We start from the raw sequence: 25,415 nt of genomic DNA, 5'->3' as shown, positions 1-25,415 counted from the left end.
AAAGATAACATCAAGACTGGGGACTTGAGTCGGGACTTGATTGTTAAGACTTGAGACTTGCACAACAATGACTTGGTCCCACATCTGCTGTATCACAAGGCAGGAGAATCAACAGCCCTCCCACAGTGTCTTACTTTAATTTGCTTCTTGCCTATTCTGACGTACACACCTGCTAACACGTTGTGTACACAGTCTGTCTCTCTCACACACACACACTCTGTATCTCCCTGTCTTGTATGAATTAAGCCAGGTTGCTATCTTAACTGGGTCACCTCAGTTTTCCCATGGAGCAGTTTAACATGTTATGTAATGGCTTATAAATATAGCCAATCAGTGTTGAGTGTGTGTGAGCAGTAGCAGCAGGGAGCGCTGCCATCTGAAGAAACTGAAAACTGTGTCAGCTCTGTTTTATACTGTATGATGTCTTCCACCACATTATTTTTAGGTACATTAGTCACATACAGAATTTGACTTTGACTCAATAATGCACACTTTACTTCACACGCAGACGTCAGATTTCCTCCTCTGAATAATCTTGTCACAATGTTTATGGCCAGTTGTAACTTTACAGCGCGCAGCGTGCAGCAGCTAATCATGTTTAGTATTCACGCTTGGCTGTCACTCACTGACAGGCCTTGCACTGGCAGCTTAGCCAATCAGTCTGAGTGAAGAAAATGTTTTCATGTCAATAAATCAAAGTGTAAACAGCTCCGCAGGACTCACAGCGCTGTATAATGATGTGTTGTAGTGTGCGAGAGTGATGAACTCATCCAGTTGTGAAGATTAGATGAAAAAGGGCAAGTTTATCCCTCTGATGGGAATATTTCCATTTCAACAAACGCATGTACTCGCCACTGCACTTCTCTTAGTCTGTCAATCAGCTGGGCAGTGTGCTGATCTGTAGGGTTGTGTTCTGGGAAAGAGTAGACTGAGGAAAAATTAAAAATAAATCCTAGTAAAACAAATTAATCAAAATATTTCATACTTTATGGTCAGTGTTTTTGTCAAAGGATCAAAACCACTACCACTGTAGGCGATATAAAGTAGAGCTGCAACTTATTGTTTCTATCAAATGATTTGCAGATTATTTTTCCAAGATATTTAGTATGAATTTAATTTTTTGTGTCAGAAAACACTATAAAAAAAAAGTTTATTTTCATTTTCTGAACTCCTTGTTTTGTCAGACATGACGTATCTTTGGGTTTGTGATTGTTGGTCAATCAACAGACATTTTTTGTAACAAAAATACAAAAATAATCAAAATCAAAAACATTATGGGGTGTTGGTGGAATAGTGGATAGAGCAGGCGCCCCATGTACAAAGCTGTTGTTGCAGTGGCCCGGGTTCAAGTCCAACCTGTGGCCCTTTGCTGCATGTCACCCCCTCTCTCTCTCCCCCCTTCACACTTAGCTGTCCTGTCTTTAAAAAATATATATATATATTATTACAAATACTTGGCTATTAAATAACACTAAGACTGGATTAAACCAACATGGATTAACTTAATTTAAAGTTTAAATTGTGTTGCACCAAACTGGAAAACTATCTTAAAATTAACAAAGATTAAATTTGAACCTTTCTTTAAATTTCAGTTTTTACTCTAAACCTAGATTAAATGTAAATCTGTTGCACCAAAACTGTGACTGAGGTACAACAGATCTCTGCTTAATTTTAAAACTGGATTTACTCATGTTAAACCTAATTTTAAGAAGAACATTAAATTAATCCTTGTTGTATTAAGCTATCCTAAGAATATATTGAAAAAATAAAAATATTTCTCATGATGTTTCTGTACTGTTTGAGGTCTTGCTCCTCATTATTATTATCACATAATGCATAACAGTACAGTGCTAAGCCCCGCCCACAGTTTTTCCCTCTCTGCCTGTCACTCAAGCTTAGTCCCGCCCCTCCCTCACTGCATGTCAATCAAACCCGGCCCCGCCCCTTCATTGCCTGCTTGCACGTCGCGCAAAAAACAGCAGCGGCGGCCGTTGGGGGAAGAGAGTAAATAGAGAGAGAGAAACCTCAAGATGGCTGACTCGCTGGGCTCCGCTCACCTCACCGGAGCTGCTACTGCGGTAGCCCCGGCGGTCGCCTCCGTCAAAAGCCCGCTCGCCAAGCCGACGGAGCCGAAGGGAGCCCCTGACAACCGCTCCCAGTCTTCCCGGGATTTCAACCCGCCGCCGCCCAAGAAGGTCCGAGTCGAGGAGAGGAGCGTTAAACCCAAAAAACTCAGTAGGGAAACAGCAGTGGGAGGCAACGGTAGCGGCAAAGAGAAACTCCAGCAGCCCACGAAGCAGCAGCAGAGTTACGGCAGCAGTACGGGCTTGTGGAGCTTCAGCCCGGTGAAGACGAGCAGCAGTGGCAGCAGCAGCAACCCTCCGGTGCCTGCTACCGGTGGAGCTCAAACACCGACAAACACGCATAAAGTCTTCAAACAGAGCGACTTCTTCCTCCACAAAGCGCCTTCCTCCTCCAAACCCAAGAAACCGAGCAAAGATAAACGGCGGGAGAAAGACAGGGAGAAGGGGAAAGGAGGCGGAGAGGAGAAAAAGAAACATAAACTACTGGTGACCTCCGGACCCGGGAGTAACGTTACCAACAACGATATCAGCAGAATTAGTAACACTTCTGCGGTGAGGAGAGAAAATGGGGAGGTCATGTTGCCACCTAAAGGTAGGCCATCACTGGGTATTTTCTTTAAATCCCACTTGAAGCGAATAATAAAGTTTGAGTCGTGTTTATAATAAGCAGGCTGGAGTTCTGCCCTTTTATAGCGACTTGGCTCATCGTAGAAACAGCCACTTGGGATATGAACATGTGGCCCAGAGTGTGCAGTTGTCTGCCTCCTAATTTGTCTGGACAGTCCCGTTTTCGGACTCGCTGCCGCTCAAGGGGCGCTCGAAAATGTTGTACACGAACCCGTACATTTATTTAGCATAACTCTTATTTCATATTAAACGGTTTAAATGAGGTTTACATCGAGTTAAGCGCCCGCAAAGCCCAGTTTAGTCGATGTTTCTACGGGCTATGGCTGCCAGCTTTCGTCGCCTGTTCACCCGCTCGTGAACCCTCGAGCTCCACAACAGCGTTCCAGGGCAGCAGTCGCGCGACCTGGCCGTTACATTGCAACCAGCTGCTCGCGTGCTGCAGCGGAATTGTTACGTAGCTACGTCGTATTGACAAAATATAACCTGTTTTACTCATAAACGCTCAACAGCAATATAACCGAGCGACACAAACACGCTGTAATAATCAATAATTATTTATTATATAACATTAATCCGCATATATATAATTACACATATATTTAATTTGCGTCGGAGCTGTGTGTGTTTTAAAACTGCACGCTGCTGTCATAACAATATGACAGCCGCCCGCCATTATAGGGTAAGTGTTGTTTTGGTAGAGCACCACGCCCCCCTCTGTAACCTCGGGCTGTATGGGAAACAGACAGAGCTCCACAGCTTGTTGTTACTCCATGTTCTACAGTTGTGCACGCAGAACACGCTGTATTCATTGAACCACTCGGCTCCATTAATTTGTTTTACCACTGAACAACCTTTGCTATCACCCCGGAGTAATTACAGTCGGGTCCTATTGACGAGTATTACGTCAATTCTTGACTCAGTACATCCACGTTTAGTTTTCTTTTGAGTGTAATCACTGGGGTTATGTCATTTAGGTAGGTGAGAGGGGAAAGCATGAATCATTTCACTCGGGTAGTCAGTTCAATAAGTCATGAAAAATGAATTAATTTAATCATTAAAAAAAAGGTAACCTATTTTTGATAGTTTACAGTATTACATTATCTTAAAACCCAGACAATAAAAAAGCCAAACAAATACTTCACAATGTAACTATAATTGTATGTTTTTTTAACATATTAAAAGTCTAAACAGTACACTAGATCAATGCTTTATATCTTACACATATATATTATTCATTCAAACCTTAATTAAAGACTAAGAAAATCAATTGATGGAGTGGAGACCCTCATTTTCAGCGATGCCAAGCATGAACAAAGACAAAAACAATCAATAGCCAAACCTAATATAAATTAAAATAAACACATAGCCAATAGGCAAACCTTTAAAAATACAAATAAAGTCATACAAAACAAACAATAATACCGACATCTAGCAGCTAAAAGGCAGCATGCATGAATAATGAATAAACATGCTATGGTGTAGACTTTATTGTCATTGCACAAGAAGTACAATGGAATTTGCTGTGCCATGCCTGAATATAAAAAAAAATAGAAAAATTAGACACAATCAATAACATTAAAAATCATTATTGCACAAGTTGACTCATTATTGCACGTTTGAGTTAAGCTGAATTATTCTCAGTATAGTTCATGACACAATGGTGAGGCAGTGTTTGATTCTAGAGATGCACCAATCCAGCTTTTTCAGTTTCAATACCGATCCCGATGCTGTGGCTTTGAGTATCAGCCGATACCCGATACCGATCCGACACCACAGTTGACCTAAAAAGTTAACCTTTACATGTAGAACAGAAAAGACTAAGGGCATCAGACATTGATGACTACACAGTTCTTTCCTAAGATAAAATGAAACAAGATGAAACGGATTAATGCAATGATGAACTATTTATTTTTAACAAAAATAAACAATTGTGCAACAGCAGTTGAAATAGTGTGAAATACCTCCTCACAGCAGATTCTCTCCTTCGCTCCCTGACGTATGACGTAGCTCGCATCGCAATAGATTTAAAGGGAAAGGATTGCCTCAGGTATAGGTTGCATATTCCGATACCCGATCAATCTATTTTGATGATATCGGGCCGATATTCGATCCAGATATTGGATTGGTGCATCCCTATTTGATTCATGATCATTCCATGTAAACGGTGCTCTGTAGGAGAATTACATTGTCCCTAGTTCAGTTCTGATTAAGGGAATGTGGAGCAACAACCTATTCTGTGAGTGAGTACCAAGATTATGGGAGTTTTGAGTTAAATCATAAAAAAGCTAAATTTCTGTTTAACATAAAAGCATGAATTTTTTTCCCCATTATGAAATATGCTGCAAACGTTTAACATGTTTTTGTCTCAAGGCATAGACACAATTGGCATCAGGTCATTAACAAATTACAGATATAGCCTACTACAGGATGTCACATGATTTTTTGAGAGATTTTATCAGTTCCTGGGGAGGAATTATTACATTCAGTTGGCCGATGGCGTTTCTGTTATATCATCGCATTAGTGGACCTTTTGTTTGGCCTTTTTTATTCTCTGTGTTTTGGTGGCTATTTTGGGCTGTGGATTTGAACCCGCCTGCCACCCGGGGCCCTTCCGTATGGAGTTTGCTTGTTCTCCCTGTGTCAGCGTGGGTATTCTGGGGTTCTCCAGCTTTCTCCCACAGTCCAAAGACATGCAGGTGTCAGGTTAACTGGTGACTTTAAATTGCCCGTAGGTGTGAATGAATGTAAGCATGAATGGTTGCCTGTCTCTATGTGTCAGCCCTGTGATAGTCTGGCGATCTGTGCAGGGTGCACCCCGCCTCTCGCCCATTGTCAGCTTGGATCGGCTCCAGCCCCCCTCGTGACCCAAAGGGGATAAGCGTTTACAGAAAATGGATGGATGCTGGTGTTTTGTCATCGTCACACCAAAACAGTGTCTCAAAAATCTCTGCATTTGCTGCGTGTAAATGTCGTGTGTGTGAGTGTTAAGACACTAGCAGGACAACAGAGTGGACACATGCAAATGTGTGTGAGTGCATGATGTCATCCTTTTCCAGTTGGGTAGTTTAAGAGGTCATGACATGCTCTGAACAGGCGCTGCAGTCAGTGAGAACACCAGAATGAGACGTGTTGTTGGCCTGTAGCCCCACCACACCATCAGAGACACAGTCTTGTAAACAGGCTGTGCTGGATGTGTGCTTGCACGCTTTATGAGGATTTCAGATCGAGGCTGTTGTTAGTCACCGCACAGATCAGAACACAAAAGAGGAATTCAACAAATATGTGAATGTTAAATAAACCACGTCCTCTCTAACTAAGGAATTAATACATTTTTATTGAGCAGGCTAAGGGCTAATAGTCAATTAGTGTCGTTACGTTTATTATGTTCATTTTAAAACTGTTAATGCTGTGTGCTGGCGTGTTGAGAATATTTTAAAAACACTTCTGCTATGCTATTACATTTTCATCTCTGAACCTGACTGGGAAAATTGTAGATGCAGCCATGAGTAACAATAAATAATAGCACTCCAGCATTACCTCTGACGTGCTCTTGAGCAAAGCACCGAACCTCTGATTGCTGTAGGGAGCTGCTCGACGGCCAGCAGTCAGAATGTAATTATACTGAGTAGCTTCAAATATGAAGATGGGGAAGTATATGAAGGTGGAGCAGTGTTGCTGGAAAATGCACGTTAATCCTGAGCAAAATGTTTCAAGGATTAAAGCGCTCCCTTCTGAGCTGCACCTTCCTGTAAAACAGTGTGTCAGTCTTCTTCCTTTACGTTGTGACACAGCTGCATTCGGGATAGGTTTAGCGGTATACAACGCAGGATTGTCGGTTACTGTTTGTACACATCCTCGCTAGTACCGTTTCACCCAGCTATATTTGTGTTTTTTCAGTGCTGTGTCTCTTAGATGCACCTGGCACCTGTTCCTGGTTGCTACCTTTTTGTAAAACCCCGACCTCACCTGAGTGCTGTGAGGGTAGGTGCCCATAAATATCCCTAACACAAAGAATTAGATTGATTGAGAATGATTGAGAAGGATTACTTCTGTATGAGTCAACTGCAGTTTTAGGAAAATCCTGCATGGTGTATCTTCAAGGTGATACTGAAAAAATTCTGATCGTGGATGACTCACTTTTTAGATGGACTGCTGCTCAATGGGAGGACATGAGTTCGGGCCCCGGTGCTGGAAAAGTGTCCTTGAGCCGTAGAGCGAGTCCTGCCAGCTTCAGAAGCGCTTCTCTGAAGCCGATTGTGCTCTGACCTTCCTGGAAGGCAAGAATTTTCCTACAGGGATCAAAAGAGTATCACATCATCACAGTAATATTATTAGTGTTGGGTTTGCCGTTGGAGTGAGGCTGAAGGCAACTGCCAGGGAGCAGTGACTCCTGGTTACATTTGGTCTTTAAATATGAGACACGAGTCTGACTAAGTGCGGCGAGCAAGGAAACATTACTGCATCTGGCAGGCTGATCTAATGTGAAAGAAATTGTTGTTTAAATCAAAGGTCATGGGTTTAATCCTTGCTGGGATCAAGTTGACCTGCTGTTGACACCAACATGAAGTCTTACTTGATATCTGTAATCAAGTGCAGTTCTTCTAAAGATTAACCTTCTCGTGTTGTCTCTGTGGATCTTTTGTTCTGGCACATGTGCCACATAAATCACAGATGCAAGACAGCTTGTTTTTAAAAAGACTAATATGGCTGTTGGTTTGTTTGTTGGTTCAGCTTTCAAGCCTTCTGTGTTTATTAGAAGAGTTTTAATTAATTAGAGCTTTTATGAAGGTCCCCTTTAAACACTCACAAAACAGTGAGGACCAGTGAAATCCTGATTACTCTAGTCTGCTACTGACTTACTGGTCGCTGTTCATTGTTCTGGACATCATTCTGACCATTAAACAAGTCATATAAACCGAGGTTATTGGGGAAGTCGGGTTGTTGTGAATCATGTTTGAATCGCAGTAATTAGGTTTTTTTGTGTGCATGTTAACGCAGCATGCTGACAGAATCCATGACTGTGTCTGGGACTGCTCGTCTGTGGCCGTGTACAGAGAGGAAAAGTGGAGAGAAAATGAAGCCTGGCTGCAGTCAGCACCCAATTAAGTTATTGTCAGAAGGGTCATTTGCTCAGTCCCAAAAATTACAAGACACTTAACTGTGTGTGTGTGTGTGTGTGTGTGTGCAGTAGCAGTGTGATGGAATGACAGAGTGTCTGAACCTTATTGCTAAATCATTTAGAGATCAGCTTGAATGGTGAATCATGGATTTGTGACCAGCAGGGGTGGACCGACCATCTGGAGGAGCAGGATTTTCCGAGTGGGCAGGTTTACCTGTAGTGCTGCAGTGAGTCCAACAATACTGATGCAAAAAGATCTCAGAATATATCAGCTTCCCTTTAATGGCTGCTGAGTGATATCTACCTCACTATTGAACGTTTTGAATGCAGCGGTTTTCACCTAGGGGTCGGGGGAAAATCAATTCTTAGATGCCTGGGGGTTGAGTGTAATACGTGAATCAACCACCCAAATCCAACCTGACTTTGCTACAACTTAGCACTTAGCAACTTACCACTGAGTGTCTGTGTGTCGAGAAATAGCGCTACAAAGCGAAGAAAAGGTGGAAGTTCCTGACATTAATATTGTCTTAAATAATTTTGTAAGACCAGGCTGTAAGTTCCTTAAAGCTGAACCAACTGGATGATAAAATATAACAGATGTAAACGTGTACGTCGTGTTCATGTTCTAAGCTAGGTAAGCTAAGATAAGCTACCTACGTGTATTTGTGTAGACCGTGCCAAAACCAGCACAACAAAGTGCTTATAACACATAAAAATGCAACAATAAAATACACAGCTAACGTTTGATTATTATGAAGGTGAAGGGAAAAGGGACCTGAACTACAGCCACACTGTAAGTGATTCTACGACAAGGATGCTGTGACAGGCACACTGTTATTTATTTTCTTGTTGGTTCTTTGCAACGCTGGGAAATATGTTGGCCGATATAACCCTCCAGTTGACACGTCTCTTTTTTAAATTTGTTCCTGTTGTGTTAATAATAGATAAGTGATTAATTCAAGTAAATTCCTCTGTTTGTTTTAATTATGGATCATTACGAATACACTATATTTTAAAATTAGCACATGGTCACACAGTGAGAGCTCGCTGCATCAATAGTTGTTTTATAATAGCATTAAAGCCCCCTGAATTGGAACCAAAACAAATCAGTAGGTGTCTGGAGATTCCCACCTCTAATATACACCCGAAACACACCATAGGCCCGGGTGGCTTTTACCTGTGTTCTTTCATCCACTGATGCCACAGTGGGTCAGTTTACGGCCGTAATTATATGCTTGTTAATGTCCAGCTTTTTGTTGTCATGGGACTGCTCCTCTAGCTGTGATGATCACAGTATTGGTGAGCTCACTGGCCCGTGCCTAATGTTCGGAGCCCACATATTCCTTCAAATAGTAATAGGAAACAGACCTAGCATGGTTCTGTTTGTTTATTATGTTCTCAAGTAATAAAACCACATCATAAAATCACACTCTCAGAGCAGAAATGATCATTAAATAGGAGTTATGTTTAAAAGCAGAGAGATAATTTCATAGAGGCCCTCATTGACAATGAAAAAATAATGCAACAAGCAGATAGATGCAAAACAAAAACAGATGAAAGAATATCAATCCCCAAGGTGTGTTGGTGGTTGTTCCATGAATCAGGTGCACTGACTAAAAGGCCGACTTTCCAAGAGCATGACACGTTCATGTATTAAAAGGCATTGAAACCTTTGTATAATATACATTAACATTTATGAGTTTAATGGAGTTACTACATTGATTTCTTTGATCAGGTTATCCAGTTCAGGGCCACAGGAGGCTGGAGCGTATCCCAGCATGCATTTGGCACAACACATTCAGACCTGGCTGGGCTACAGCATTTAACACTATGCGGTCCTGGGTTAATGTAGGTTAAATGTAATACAGAGTTAAATGAAACCTACTTACCAAACTTTACCCTTTACAAATTGCTTTATTTATTTGTGGTTATCAAACAACAACAAAGACTAAACTTAATTGTCATGAAAAACAACCCCGTTTTAACCACCTTGCTTTCAGACGTGCGGCGATCTACGCAAGACATGGATGGAGTTTCGCCCACCTCCTCTTAACGCCAACCACATAAACTCCTGTTTCCAGGATAATTAAAGTGCTCGTTTGTCCTCATAAACATTTATCACCTGAAGCCATTTTCTCAGGAGTGCCTTATCACTACTGCGCATGTGCAACTCTCAAAAAAGATGAGACGGAAGCGAGATGGCTCAGTCATTGGCTACTTCTATTATCTGCTCAGGAAATTACAATGTGTTTAATTCTTTTCTACCACTCGCCCAATCAGGCAAGATACACTAGCCTGGGCAATCTCTGCTGTTGAGCCCAGTAATACAATAAATTATTGAAGTTGATTGGAAGGACTGGAGAAGCTTTTTGTCAAAACAGAATTTACATTTAGAAAACAAACTTTAAAATGTGGACACCCAATTGACTTTCTGAATTTATGATTCTCCTCCCCAAGTTCGATAGCAGCTGAAGTTAACGAACTGTCTGCCTCTGGCCTTCTGTCTTTCCCCTCCTGTGATCATCTATGAAAACCACCTGCTGTGTCCCCCTTCAAAACCTGGCTGCTGCAAGACAGCCAGAAAACAAAATCAGAAACAAACAGAAGTCGCCTGGATCCCATTCATTTCTCATGCACATACGTTGCTAGTTTTGTGCTGTGTTGCCCTGACAAAACATTATTTTACATTTTAGTGAAATACCAGTTAAGAACATGTGACTCCCAAGTCATGGGATAGACTCCTTTGTATTTTAAGGGGAAGACCCTTCTCTCAAGCTGTGATAAATCAGCATGTTCTCCAGGGTATTTAAGGCCCGCTCAGCCACCTGGTCTAATTTATCTCCCATTGCCTCTAAATTAAAAGTTTATGAATGTTACCGTTCTGGCATGGTCTGACATGTTTTTATAAGTCTGGCAGTAGATCTGAGTGAGCCCTCCTTTTGTCAGCAGCTTCCTGTGGAGCTAAAGTGATGTTTTGAAATGTGCAGTGGTTTTTTTCCTTCACCAGTCTGGTAATTTTACAGCATTTATTTTGCAGAGTTCTTAAAACGGTTTGTTAACATTCTTGGCATTCCTCCTATTAACCACAGGGTATGAGGATAATGACTATCTGCATGTTAAGTAGCGAAGGAAAAGCGGCCCGCTAAACTTCAAAATGCTGAGGTATTTATTTAAATATAATCATTGAAAAGAGTGTATCGATGTACCTCTAATTCTCTGACTGCTCCTTAAGCCTTTTTACTTTCAAAGCATTTTCCTCCTTTGATCCTGCAAACAGCGAGTCCAACCCCACTGTGTTCACTTTCCCACTCCCCACGTCCACAAGAGAGTGAACAGTCTGAAAACACAGCTTCCTTTTAAAGAAGGATCTGACTGAGTTCAAAGAGGAGAGTTCTTTGGAGAGGGAAAGAAAGAAAGAATCAGCAAAAGAAGTACTGTGGAAAAAATAAAGGAGGGTTTTTTTTATATTTCTTTACGGGAAATGAAAGGAAATAAAAAATCAAAGGAGGACGTGTATAAAAGATTGTTGAAATGCAAGTTATTTTAAGAAAGGTGAGGTTTCCTCGGCTCTGCTGGAGATGATGATTTACACCCATCCACACTTGGAGCGTACTCTGCCTCTCAGAAAGTGCTGAAGAGGTGTGTGTGATGGTATGATATTTACATTTTAAACTGATGCTCTCATCCAGAGCGATTTGCAATGAGTGTAGCATTAGAGTGCACTCCAATTCCTTGAGCCGTAATATTCCCTCAACACTGAAATGATTCTGTCAGACAGAGAAAACGCCGGAAGAGGAAATAAAACGAGTCAAAAAGCAAGGGAGGATTTTAGGACTTTTAAGAGCAGAGCATATTGAAGCTAGCAGAGAACATGAGAAGGGGATGAGTTAGAGGGAAGAAACGTGAGGTATATTTTGATGAGATGTAGCTTTAAGGTTATGAGTGAAGTTGCAGAGTGGCTGCTGCAGTCTTAAAGGGAATTGGAAGGTCGTTACAGTGCAGGGGAAACATGAGAGATAAGAGCAGAGGCTTGGTGGAGAGATGAATTTGTTGCAGTGGGGATGGAAAAAAGCCAAACATGTTGTAGGAGGAAAACCAACAAGATTAAGCAAAGGGTGTTGGCCAAGGTGAAGCACTTGGCAAGAGTTTAGTCAGGGGGTGAGAGGAAGAAATCGAAGGGAATGGAGTCCGCTCACAAGTGTAGCATGTGTGTTGTGAGTAAATCTCTAATGCTAATGTGTTTCTACCATCGAGACCTGAAGACTTCCTCTCTGCCTCCACAGAGCACTCCGGCAAGGCGCAAGAGAGGGAGCGGGAGGAGAGGGAGAAGAAGAAGGTCAAAGACAGAGAGAGGGAGAAGGAGAAGAAGAAGCATAAAGTGATAAACGAGATCAAGAGGGAGAACGGAGAAGTCAAGCAGCCCATTAAAGGTTAGTGGAAATGCACGCACACATACACATGCTAATCAAGTTATTTATGTAGATTTATGAAAGCTTGTTTTTCCTGAGTTAATCGTTGGTCTATAAATGTTTGAAAACATTAATTAAATGCCCATCACAGTATCCCAGATCTTTTTTGCGATGTCTTCAGTTGTTTTTTCTTTTTTTTATCTAACCAACAGTCCAAGACCAAAATGTATTCAGTGATATTTAAAGTGGAAAGAAGTGAATGCTTACATTTGAATATTTGGCATTTATGCTTAAAAGTAGGCAGAAAAATTGAGCTTGAACGCTTTTTGCTGACCTTGGAAACAGCAGCTTGACAAAAAAATCTCAACACTTGTCAGTTATCATTTCCGAAACTCTTAACCACATCTTGTGGCCTTCCTCAGTGAATGTAGTTGCTCAGTTGTGAAGGATGAAGATAATTATTTTCTGTTGATTGGCTCGTAGATTAACTAATTGTTTAAGAACCACGTAAATGTGAACCCTCTATTTAAATTACAATTTATATAAAATATGTTAAACAGTAGGCCTGTCACAATAACTACTGTTGTTAGACGTTATATTGTATGTATTTTGTGCTGCTCCCATAGTGATAATATAATAGCATAATAGTGGATGTACAACCCTTTCAAAAATGCAGGAAACTTTTAATTCTTATGAATATTCAGACATTGAAATTGGAATAAGAAAATAATTAAGATGCTTTTAGAAAAGTAATTAACACTTGTTAATGTATACACGAAAGTATTTGTAAATTATAGTACCTTTTTTATAGGACTAGCTCAGAATTGACCCATTGCTAAGTCCCGCCCCCAGATGCAGACTGGCCAATCATGACGTAGCATTGGGCCGGCTCAGACCAGGGTCCAACAGCATTGACTCTAATGCAATCATTTCAGATTTCCTTGATTTTCAGGCTGGTTTTGTGGATTTCAAGCTAAATGTTGTGCCTGGGGCACATCTTGTATTAATGATAATCGTTACCTGGAGAGGTTGGAAAAAGATATACGTTTCTTCCCTGTTCCAAAACCAAAATCAAACCCTGAAAAGTGTAGGGTTAGCTAGCATCGCATTGTACACAGATGAACAGTGTTTGACTTCCCCCAGAGATCCCTGCTCGTCTGGCAGCAGCACGGGGGCGAAGCCAAACACCGTTCATCTGCACACACTGTGATGCCACACAGCTGGTTCAGTATCAGCAAAGTTTCCCTTTATATTCATTGTCTTGTGTGGCGATCAGCAGTGATGTGGTGGTTCACTTTTACACTGTGATCTGTAGCCGATAGTTCGGCTTTAGCTTCTAACTATCTTTGTCTTTTTAACCTGCTGCTGCTGCTGTGTCAGTTTGACATCCTGGATATATCCTTCAAACACAGACTGTAGACCCCTCTGTCTGCTTCTCTCTGGAATCACTGTTTCATTTTTCCAAAAATATGATAATGTTTCTTCAGGAAGTGCAGTTAGTTGTGGGCTCCATGCTAACTCCGACAGCTTGATGGACCATCACAAAGGGGCGAAAGGTCAGATATTCAGATTGAGACTTAATACAAATTTGGCCACCAAAATCAAAGTGATGCCTTTTGCGACGAATAGACAAAGTAGCGAAGCTCCAGGAACATCGCAGTTACTTCCATAATAAGGCCGGTGTGCTGCAGTCGGCTCCTTTGGATAGATGGCCGAGGAGCCAGACGGTTTGCTGGAGGATTTACGAAGTAGAGGCTGAATTGTTGAAATGGTCAAACAACAAATGACACACATTTTGGCTCGTTGCCAGTGGTTGGCAAGCTAACAACTATTAGGACTGTGCCTCTTCCACTACAAAAGTGTAGCTGCAGGCTATCGGTAAGCTGCGTTGTGCTGTCTTTGAAGTGTTGACTTGTTTTCCCTTGGACTCACGCTCTTTGGCGGAGATAAAGATGAAACAAAAGTCTTATCATGGTCGGGGTAACCCTGCTGTTTATTCTGGCATTGTGTCAGCCAAAATGTTGGTGACATTCTTGTGTAAACAAACACCTGTAAACACAAAAGGCAGTGTTGAGGTTAGCAAAATGATCAACGTAGTGTCAATATATTGTACGATAAGTTAACAAAGGTTTTGTGACAGGCCTAAAAAGAGGTTTAGCATGATTTAGAAACACTTAAGGGCCTTCAGTATATCAGGGTATTGGCGATCTTAAAAAGTAGTAGGCACTAATAGTAGTTATAAAATATGATTGTATTCATCCAGTTGCAGGCTGTGACAGTGGACTGTTTGTGCAGGCGGGTGTTCAGTCAGCACCATCAGATCTATAGCAATTGCTGTCACTACTTCAAGCTACATTAGCTGGAAAGCTCAAGGCACTGGCCCACTTTCACCGTGCGCTGTAAAGTATATCATCATTATCTTTGTAACATCCAAGCAGCGTACACAACTGATCAGCATCCCAGTGGGTGTTGAAATATGCTAATACTGTAGGGCGGCTATAAAAGGCACAATACACCACAGAGTGACAGTGGCTGTAACTGTTGTACTTTTTCTTGGAGACATTGATCCCTGGCTTTAGGTTGACCTTTGCACTGTGCTGCTCCTCACCTGGAGGATTGGTGCTTGGGTTTTGTTTAGTCTGACCTGTGTGTGTGTTTGTATGGGCAGCCTGATTGTGCATCTGGTAGCTAGGCTTGTAACAGGAGAAGCTGAGCGACAAGTTAGGGCAGAGTTGACTACCCTTGTGTCTTATGCCACTCTCTTTCTCTGTCACTGGAAAACAAGGAAAAAGACTGTTTACATTAACAGTGACTGAGATGGAAGAAGCAAGAATAAGCCATAGATATATAAGTCTATTGACCCTTTAGATGATAGACAAACAATTTCGATAATCAACTATGTATTAAAGTTATTTGTCAACCATATGCTGAGCTTTTTTCAGTTTTGATATGATTGTTTGTTGATTGAATACTTTTTTGTTTTGGCTTGTAGTTGGACAAAAACAATTTGAAGACATCACCTTTGGGTCTAGGAAGTTGCAATGGTATTTTTTTTTTTTTTTTACTATTTTCTGGCATTTATATGCTGAATGTCATAATGCACCATGAAAAAGTAAGGAACACATGAGGAAAACAACTGCTGCAGTTATAGACTGTATGAGATAATGGATGTAGCTAAGTTACATCACCCATTGGTTTGTGGACTCCCGTTTTGAAGCCTCGAGCCCGGCATTTTGGCCGCAGTTAAGTTTTTGGAGCCAGAAGTGACTGTATTTGTAGTGAAGGGTGGATCTAACTTAGAAGTCAAGGACACTATTTACAGATAGCCCGTCACTCAAAGCAACCACATCCTTAATCATGCATAACTTTAAGCCTTGATAAATTGTTAACAGATGAGTTAAATAAAAATTCACCCCCGCACAGTTGTCATTAATGTTAAAATTACTATTGAAACTGAAACCGTTTTATGTACCAGGCTATAAACATATTTATTCTGCTGTAGAGTTGGGCATTTTAATGTGGGGGGTCTGTGGGGATTGACTCATTCTGGAGCCAGCCTCTAGAGCCTGTCCAAGGAACTGCAGTTTGTGGCACTTGGGCGCTGACTCGCCGCTTGGTTGCAACCCTGGACATTTTTATATGGCTTTATTGTCTGACAAATATGTAATTGTTGAGACCTATATAAACCAAAAATTGGTGGATATTACTTTATGAAACACCTAACAAAAATATTTTTTTTCGTAGTGAACCTCTTTAAAATGTTATATCAAAGACTTGTATTGTAGAAACATAAAGTATATATACTGAAGCCGGTATTTTACCGTTGAACAATGTTTTTAAACAGCATTGTATAAAATAGGGATGCACCAAATATTCGGTAACCGAATATATTCGGCTGAATATTGCAAAAAAAACACATATTCGGTATTCGGTGGAATAAGTGAAAAGCAAGGCCGAATAATAGCGGCGTGTTTTGATAACGCAATCAAACAGCTTGCGGTGACGGACGGAGTCAAATGTTGGCAGTGTGGTGATATTTTACTCCGTCCATCACCGCACTCGCATTTGCGACTAAAAATAGTTCTGTGCGAGCAAAATAAATCATTCAGCACGCTGTGTGAGTACAGATTTCAACCAGCAGCAGAAATGAAAGGTGAATCCCGCCGGTTGTGGGTTGAACGGGGGTCACAGACACGGACAGGAATACATATTCCTGTCAAAGACGGCGGCCATCGTGCTCTGCGGCGCAAGATAACGGCTTACCGGCGATGGAGAAGTCCGGCTCCAATAATGTCCTGTTCTTGGTGTCATGACTGCCCAGAAGTACCTGAACAGCCGAGCCATGGCGGCACACAGGTATGTGGCGTGTCAGAGGAGAAACGAGCCGTTCACATTACTCTCTTTGTGGCAGGTAACGGTCCACAAACCTCACCGCACTTTAGGGACTGTTCTTTACTTATGGAGGGACTGTTGTTTACTTGTCAGGGGAAGAGGGTGGCTGGTTTATTTTTATTTTATTTATTGATTCCCCCTATGTTAATCACTCATTGATGCTGTTTTTGAAGTATGAATAATTTATTCCATTGAAGTATCATTGATGTATTATAGAAAAGTGATTTATCTTTTATAAATGACAAAAGGCACATCTGCCTCATTTTTGCTGTGGTATCGTGATACTACTCAGAACCATGATATTTTTACTGGTATCGTACAGTGGGTCCTAATTTTGGTACCATGACAACACTAATCTGGAGGGGGTTCATCTGCAAAAACTAATGAAAAACTAAACAACGGTATTCGGTACTCGGTATTCGGCCAAGCGTTTAATTTTATTCAGCTTCGGCTTCGGCCACAAATTTTCATTTCGGTGTATCCCTAGTATAAAATAACGGTACATTTTGAACAGTAAACACCATTGTGACTCAAACTAGGGCTAGGCGATCTGTTCTGAAAATGTATCACGATATTTTTAGGCTATATCTCAATACATGATATATGTCTAGATATTTTTAACTTCATTAATGCTAGGACTGGGTGGCAAAATTGAACATAATATTTCTGACCAAAACCCTCTCTGATGCACAAATGTAGTGATGATGTTGTTTTTTCAGAAAATATTAGCACAATGAGATTTTTGATTAATCATCAATAATGTGGGTTAAGGAAAGCATTAAAACAAATAAAAGTCTAGTAAGTTGATAAATATACATCACTTTACTGTAATGCACCCTTAAAACGATGCAAAAACACCATTTATGCCATATCACGATACAACAATATCCAAAATCCAAGATGATATATAGTTTTATATCTCGATTATGACAATATCTTCATATTGGCCAGCCCTTACTCAAACCATAGACGATTTTTAAACCTTGACTTAGGAAGATATAATTTAAAAACTCATAAATGACACCTATAAAACATTTATGTCCTATAATGTCTGTGTGCATTATCACCAACTTGCACACCAGTACAGTCAGATATGTGAAGGGCCTACAGGTGTATTAGTTTGGCTCTGTTGTGTGTATATGTCTGTGTTATCTTGTGTCCACTCTATGAATGCAGTGGCGAGTTTCATTGTTAACCTTTCGACGGTAGTGAATTATTTGCCTGGCGCTGCAACGTAATGCCTCCTTCTCCGTCTCTCTCTCTGTACTTGACTTGACCTTAAACAGTCATGCACTCACAAGACATGCTGACATGTAGGCCCATACATGGACGCGGGATTTATTCAGATTCAGACTCGGTGTCTCTGTGCTGGTATGCCGCAATCACACATTTAAAGGGCTACTGTAAGAAAGCCACAGAACGTAGGTAGTGTCTGCAGATGAAAATGCAGATTGATAATTCAGCTCACTCTTTCAATCTTCATACTGCATGGTGGACACAGGCGCCCTTGTAATGTTGGTTCATCTTCACCGTGTGAGTGTAGGAGCTAGAGAGGTGAATTGAGAGAGAGGTAGCAGCTGATAAAAAGAGTCAGTGTGTATTAAGTCTGCAGTCATCCCGCCAGACAGACCGCAATTTAATCATGTGTGTTTACAATCATAATAGAGTGTCGGATAGTCCTTGTGAGCATCCGAGACTGATGGTGATGAGGCAGAGACAGGAAATGAAGCCAATCCCAATTGTGGGCATTTATTTTCAATATCTTACGGTGATCATGGCAGCACATCACAAATCACAGCAGTCTCCACCAGGACCAACTACTAACCTCCCGCCGAAGCCAAGGCAACTTCTTATAGAGCCCACCTTTGGGTGCTACCATACACAGGTGTGCTTTAAAGTGACCCATTTTATGTACAACATTTAAATACAAAATATATACATACACTTAACAGTACAATACTAACATGACATAAATTAATCCATCTAAAGTTAATACTTATAAAAACACACATTAAAGCTAGCCCATCTAAACCTGTCAAATACAAACCACCCCTACGCACTCCTATCAGGTGGAACCCTCCCGGAACGATAAAAGAGTAGCTTGTTTCCCTGGGAACTCTTTTAGTTGCGGACCCTGGGAGCTGGAGACAGGAGAGCACAGATAAGTGTTTTGCATATGACTGGACCTTTAAACCCACTTCACAACTCATGTTAATTTCAATGAACCACTGCATTTAACTTCTCTGTGTGGTTTATGTCACTGGCTTAACTGAGCCCTGACACAAATGTCCACGCTCCGCTAATCACCGCTTTATATCCACTGGTGGTGCGGTCAATTCAACCACCGGGAACCACGCCACTTCCCCTAAGGAAAGTACACACACATTCATTAGCTGCAGAACTTCAATAAAGGCTTTCAAACGTAACAATTGCCTGTCTCATCATTATACTCAGGTGCAATTATATTACTGTACAAAATTAACAAGATGTGCAAATATATTAATTTACTGTGGAACATCACATGCTGTGCAAAGCTGCTTCGCCAATAAGAAAGCTCTAACATAACGTAACAGAGACTGAGAGGACCTCCGTTACAGAGACACTGTGGGATACATGGAGGGAGAGGAGGAGGAGACTCTGCCCACCAGAGAGTAGGTTTTCAGTAATAGTGAGCAAGGCATTTAATCAGAGAGTGTTAAGTTTGCAAACGTTGGGAGTGACAGAGTCAGGGAGGGGAAGTTAGAAATTTAATCAGTGGGAGAGTGTTAAGTTTACAATTGAAAAGGGCGACAGAGAGAGAGGGAGGCCGCCAGAGGGAACATAGGAAATCAATAAGCAGCAAGCAGCAAGTCTGACAGTAAGGCTGCTCTACTACCACTGAGGCTGTTTTGTTTGTGTGTCCCACTGTGTGTGTGTGTGTGTGTGTGTGTGTTTGTTTGTTTGACTGGGAACTTATCTGACCTTAAACTCATCGTGACCGTCTCGCCAAATGGACCACTCTCATACAAATGCGTTTGTTTGTGTGTAGGCAGATAAAGGAAAAAATCCCAGTTGTTTTTTTAAATGTGAGAGGAATATTATCCATAATTTGTGGGCATTTTTTCCAATGCATAGCCTTAATGAAGGACATTTTTACAAATGTTAAGGTTTTTTTTTTTATTTTGAATTTATTACATTTAAACAAAGAGATACATATTTGAATCATGTATTCCATTGCAGAATTGGATAGAAAATTAGGACAGATATGTTATGTAAGAAACAAAAAACAGAAGAATAACAGTCATGTTTACCGGCATCCATTATCCCAAACAGAGTACATAAATCCAGATCAGTCAATCCTTAGGCATCATTCACTGTGTCGTACTGTGTCCATTTCTCCCACTCAGTCACCAACACGCTTTCTCTCATTCTAAGCCGATGGGTTATTCTCTCCATGGTGCAGACCTCTCTTATGATCTCTAGCCATTGAGTTATAGTGGGTGGTTCAGTCTTGCACCAATTTCTTGTTATTGCTTTTTTACATGTGACCAATAACATTTTGGTTAAGTATCTATCTTTTTCTAGAACATAATTATTCAAACTTCCAAGATAGATAACTTTACATTCCCTGGGTATTACATATCCCAAAATGTCTCCCATTATTAGGGGTGGGAATCTCTAGACACCTCACGAATCAATTCCGATTCCGAGGGCAACAATTTCGATTATAAAACAATTCTCAATTCTAAAACGAGCCAATAAGAAAATTTACACTAGATACTGAAAAACATTATTGTAATAAAGCTGGCATACAAACTGTATTATTTACTGTGGTTGAGATGACTACACTCCACCAGTCCATGCTCCTCATCCACAAATCTCAACGGGACTCTCCTGTCCCTCATCGACCGCCTCGACATTTCTCCTCCAGTATTTACAAAACTTTAACTGACAGTATCTGAACTATAAAAACATGAACTATTGTTAAAAAAAAAAAAAAGACAAACGGTGGCAAAACTACAAACTATAGTGAAAACACAACGGAAACACGGCAAAAAACAATCAAAAACACGGCATAAAAAACTCTCAAAAAAACACAAATACTATTATTTACAACACTAAATATTATTTACAAAGAAAACGCCACCAAAACTCTGCTAAAACTCACCAAAACTCCGCTAAAACACCGCTAAATCACTCAAACTTTCACTCTCCTCGTCAGCTGTCACGCACCTCCTGCTGTGCTCACTTCCCTCCCCTTATTGCCTCTTTCCAGGATGGTGGTAAGTGGCCGTCTTTGAGAGTCCAATTAAAGGAAGCTGCAAGGAAGAGGTATCAGTTCCTCCTTAAAAGTTCTGTACCACTCCGATGGGAAACCATTACCTCCAGGGGTTTTATTGGCTTTAAGCTTGGATATAGCCTTGGATATTTCCTCAGGTGTTATAGGAGCTGTGAGGTTGTTGTTTTGTAATTCTCCAATAGCTGGCAAATCAAGTGAGTTGAGAAACTGTCTTTTTGCCTTCTCACTAGATGAGGGTAGTTGTGTATATAGGTTTTTGTAGTAATCCTTAAATATATTTTATGTATTTAGCGCCTGTTGTTTCCTAATTCGCCTTACCAGTTGTCTAGTAGCTTTAGGGCCAGTTTCATAATATTCCTGTTTCACAAATCTAAGTTTTTTCTCTATCTCTCCTCTCAGAATTTTGTCTTCCCCTTTTATGGTCTTCATTTCCTGTAGGAGTTGAGAATTTTGGGTGTTTTGATATTTTATTTCTAGGTTTTTTAATTTTCCTGTCAGATCAAGATATGCCGCTTGTTTTCAAGTTTTGTTTTGTTTTGTTTTTAGAGCAGCTGACAATGAGTGAACAGGGAGGAATATACTGTCAGGGGTATTACAACAGGTCATATGACTCTTGATCAGAGCAGAAATAGTCAAGGGCTGTAGGAAAACTTCTCCCAACAGCCAGAAAACAGTGATTAATATAACAATGTTTAAAAAAAAGTACCAAATGCAGCTCAATAACAACTGTCAAGGTTCATGGATTAAAAAAAAAAAAAAGTATTTGCTAGCCATCATTAGCTTAAGCATGTTTCAACTGCATAAATTAGCCTAGCAGCTAGCTTATCTTTTCCCTCTACTCATGGCTTAATGCAGCTGTGCAGAACTTTACGTTTTCGTTGATTATAGCACCCCCTTTGGTCGAAGCGGTATGACACCCACAGCCTGGTGTCGTAAAATTTCGACTGCAGCCGGCTTTTGGCTTCATTCCTAAAATCTCGACTGCAACCGGCATTTACCGCATACATTTGTTTTGGAGAGCGAGAGGAAAATCAAATGTTCTGGTGTAGCTCTGAATTTCTTAAAAACTGGGGACAACTGCCTGCTGTGTATTTGTGTTCATGGTCACAGTCACAGATAATTATGTGGCGTTTGTTGTAACGTTACTAGACAAAAGCGGTTCACATCAGCTAACATTACATTTAGCTTGCTTATAACTTCCATGTCGTCATATATTGAAGTGAAACAACGTGTAAAAAGTTGCGGTATATTCTCTAAATAAAAACAAAAATTACATACCTGTCAATTAGGAAAAGGGCCAACTCGGGATCAGTTTTAAAACCTTTCAAATCTCTCAGCTCTCTCCACTTGGTGAATGCCCGACCGAGGTTTACATGCGTTTGGGCTCGAGCCCTATCACTGTCCCGTTTAGCCTTCTTCTGTTCTTCTGTTCTTTTTCTTTTAGATGGTGCTCTTTCTTTATCCACCATGACATTGAAAGTACAACCAAGTCCTTATAGATACATCTGGTAAAACTCTTATGTGTTCAGCAATGCCCATTGCGTACCGCTTACTTGAAGAACACTCTCTGTAAACATGGCTCCTCCTTCTTCTGTGGTTTAATGGCTGCAGGCCGCTGCGGGCGTGCAGACTTACTTACGCCTCCGGGTGCTGTATTCTGGTTTGCTGACTTCCTCTGTGTCCGGCCCGAGCCAGGCTATGCTAAATAGCCATATAGAGAAAGGCTTTTTTGTCGCTGTTGGGTTCAAATAAATATGCAGATCTTCAAGAGGGGGTGATACGAACTAGGGACAGTTTTATAAATGGTAAAAAGTTCCGCACAGCTGCTTTAACAAATTACATTAAATATTATTGTCTTTTTTACTCACCGTTGGTTTAAGTCACTGCATCTCCTGACAGAACAGTAAGGTTTCATTTCAGCCTCCATTCACATTTTTTCAGCTGAACTTTGTTGAAACAGAGAAGCTAATGTTGCTGTAGTGAAAAGTTAGCAGAGTGAGATGCCAGACCAGGCAGGTAATGTTACGTCCTGTTTTATCTTTTAACAGCACTGTTTACATATGCCATTCTCTACGTATTCTCTCTGAAATCGAAAATATTTCCACACTGCTGATTTATTCTCGAGTAAATAACGTTATACTCATCATCTTTATCTCAGTTGCTTGCCATCTGCCTGCTGCCGTTTGACGGTGACACAGACTATAACTCAAATAAAAGTTATAATGATAATAATAATCGATGTTTTCACTTTGCATCGATGATATTGGATTGTTGATCATTGCATCGATATATCAATCCAGATCGATGAACCATTTAATAATGATCAAGTACCTAAGTCAGTAATAACGACTTCCAGCTATTAAAATGTGAGGATTTGTTACTTTCCCTGTTTTATATCATAATGAATTTAACTTGGTTGGATTCTGGGCTGTTGGTCAAACAAAACAAGACAATTTGAAATATCAGGCGGGGTTTTTGGACATTTTATAGCCCAAAACATGAATTAACATACATGATAATGGGCATAGTAATTGATAACGAAGAAGCCCTGCTCTTGATAAGGCCAAAAAATTATGTTTGGTGTTGGTTTGGTCTACAATGAAGCCTATTTCTTTTGTGCAGTGTTTCAGTTGCATCCTGACAAAAAAAAAGACTATCATAGCTTTAGACTGTTATTTATCAGGGTGTTTACAGGTCCTTAAAAAGTCTTAAAATGTCTTAAATTCAATGTAACGACAATAAGGCCATAAAAGACATTAAATAGTCTTAAATTTGAATTTAAGTTTTATCTAATTTCATTTATCCATTTTTAAATTTCCTTGAGTGAAAAATGAGTCAAGCCTTTCTGTGTGAAAGTCCACATTTATAATGTTACACATTTTAAAAAAAACTAAAATACTGTCATTTTACTTCATTCTTGCACTTACCTGTTGGCAAAATGTAGTTAAACTTAACTCACTCTAATAACCATATTCCTACATAACCCTTACCTCTGTACAAGACCACATGCATACTACTTGCCTGCAATTCTTACCTGTGATGCTTAAATAAGTAAAACATGATTTGTCCAAAAATTAGTCCTAAATTTAGTTAAAAGGTGTCCTAACAGGTCTTTAAGAGCATTAAAGTTAACTGTCTGATACATGTAGACACCTGCTCACCCTCAGCTTTCAGCTTTGCTTTGTCATCCTTAACTTCAAGTTTTAACTTCTAGTCAAGTGGATTACAGAAGGCACACAGACTTGAAGATAAAACAAACAGAATATGTAAACTAAAGGCCACAAGACAAGCTCACAAAACACAGTATACATGTATACACTCTGTGCATCATACACATGTGCTTCACAGTTACAGCCTGTCAGCTCTGAGGAATCTACCCACGATAAGTGTTGAAGGAAAGAGCCACAGCTGGAAGGCTTTATTATGTAGCAGCTGCAGGCACACAACACACTCACAAATGTTTAACATGCTCGAGAACACGCATAAAACTTTGTCTAATATGATTGAATATTGGATACGTAGAATATTTTTTATCATTGTCATCTGAACATAAGTTTGAAAGGATCTTTTATTACTAAAAAAAAACAAGATTTATTTTCTGTATCTATATCTGAAATTTGCACAAGCCATGAGACTATCATCCTTAGATCTGTTTATTACATTTCATATCACCATCGCAATATCCAATAAAAATTTATCACACATCACATATTTTCTCCGCATCTTGCAGCTCTTCTGTGGATTGATGAGGGTTAATGTCTGTGAATAAACATGTGATAGTGTGTGTGTAGTGCAGGGAGAATTGGGGGAGGGGTGACTTGTTGGTTAAAGAGCTTTTGGATTAGTAGCTTAGGTATTGTACTGCAAATACCTTCTTGCTGTTGCTCTCTTTATTGCACTCTTTACTACTGTCTCTTAGGGGTGGGAACATTTAGGCATTCACAATTTGATTCTGATTTAGAGGGAGATTATGCCATGATAAAATGATTATTGATGCATCATATTTTTTGATATTCTATGTGATTTTCTCTCACTGTATTACTACTTGAAAATCAGTGTTTCCCCTACCAAGAAAGATGAATAATATTTTATTACTACCTTTGATACGTACCTAATTTGTGTAGACTCATTTAATTTCAGCACAGTCTCAGTGTAAGAGTCTTTACCAGGGTTTGCTGTCATTTATGGTTGCTCGTGCGTGTATCAAGAGAACTGGGTACAGAAAGGAGGCGGGGCCCCTGTCCATCCTATATGAAAGTTGCTCAGTGGAGCATGATGCAAAAAAAGTTTGACTTCCCTGTGTGAAATTACTCAGGTTTCCTTTTCTGCTTCTGCATCATTGGGCCCTTAAGCCCCGTTTCCACCGAGCAGTACGGTTCAGTTCAGTATGCGTTTTTCCCGTTTCCACTGTGAAAAGTTGTGGATGGTACCAATGGAACTGTTCCGTACCGTCCCCATTTTTGGTCCCCCCTCTGTTGGGGTACCTAGCACTGGTGCTAAAAGGT

General features: G+C 40.4%; 1 protein-coding gene across 1 annotated transcript in view; it reads left to right on the top strand.

Moving 5' to 3' along the window:
* Positions 1-1,951: 1,951 nt before the first annotated feature.
* Positions 1,952-25,415, top strand: part of LOC117248975 (uncharacterized) — a 63,521-nt gene continuing 40,057 nt past the window's right edge. Inside the window, exons 1-2 of the mRNA XM_033614246.2 lie at positions 1,952-2,676; positions 12,114-12,260. Coding sequence (XP_033470137.2) covers positions 2,031-2,676; positions 12,114-12,260 — 793 coding nt within the window. The 5' untranslated portion in view covers positions 1,952-2,030. The remainder of the gene's footprint in view (positions 2,677-12,113; positions 12,261-25,415) is intronic.

Source organism: Epinephelus lanceolatus, chromosome 23, assembly GCF_041903045.1.
Source record: "Epinephelus lanceolatus isolate andai-2023 chromosome 23, ASM4190304v1, whole genome shotgun sequence".
Lineage (NCBI taxonomy): Eukaryota > Metazoa > Chordata > Actinopteri > Perciformes > Serranidae > Epinephelus > Epinephelus lanceolatus.
The sequence above is the reverse complement of the archived record's forward strand: the minus strand, read 5'-3'. Positions and strand labels throughout refer to the sequence as shown.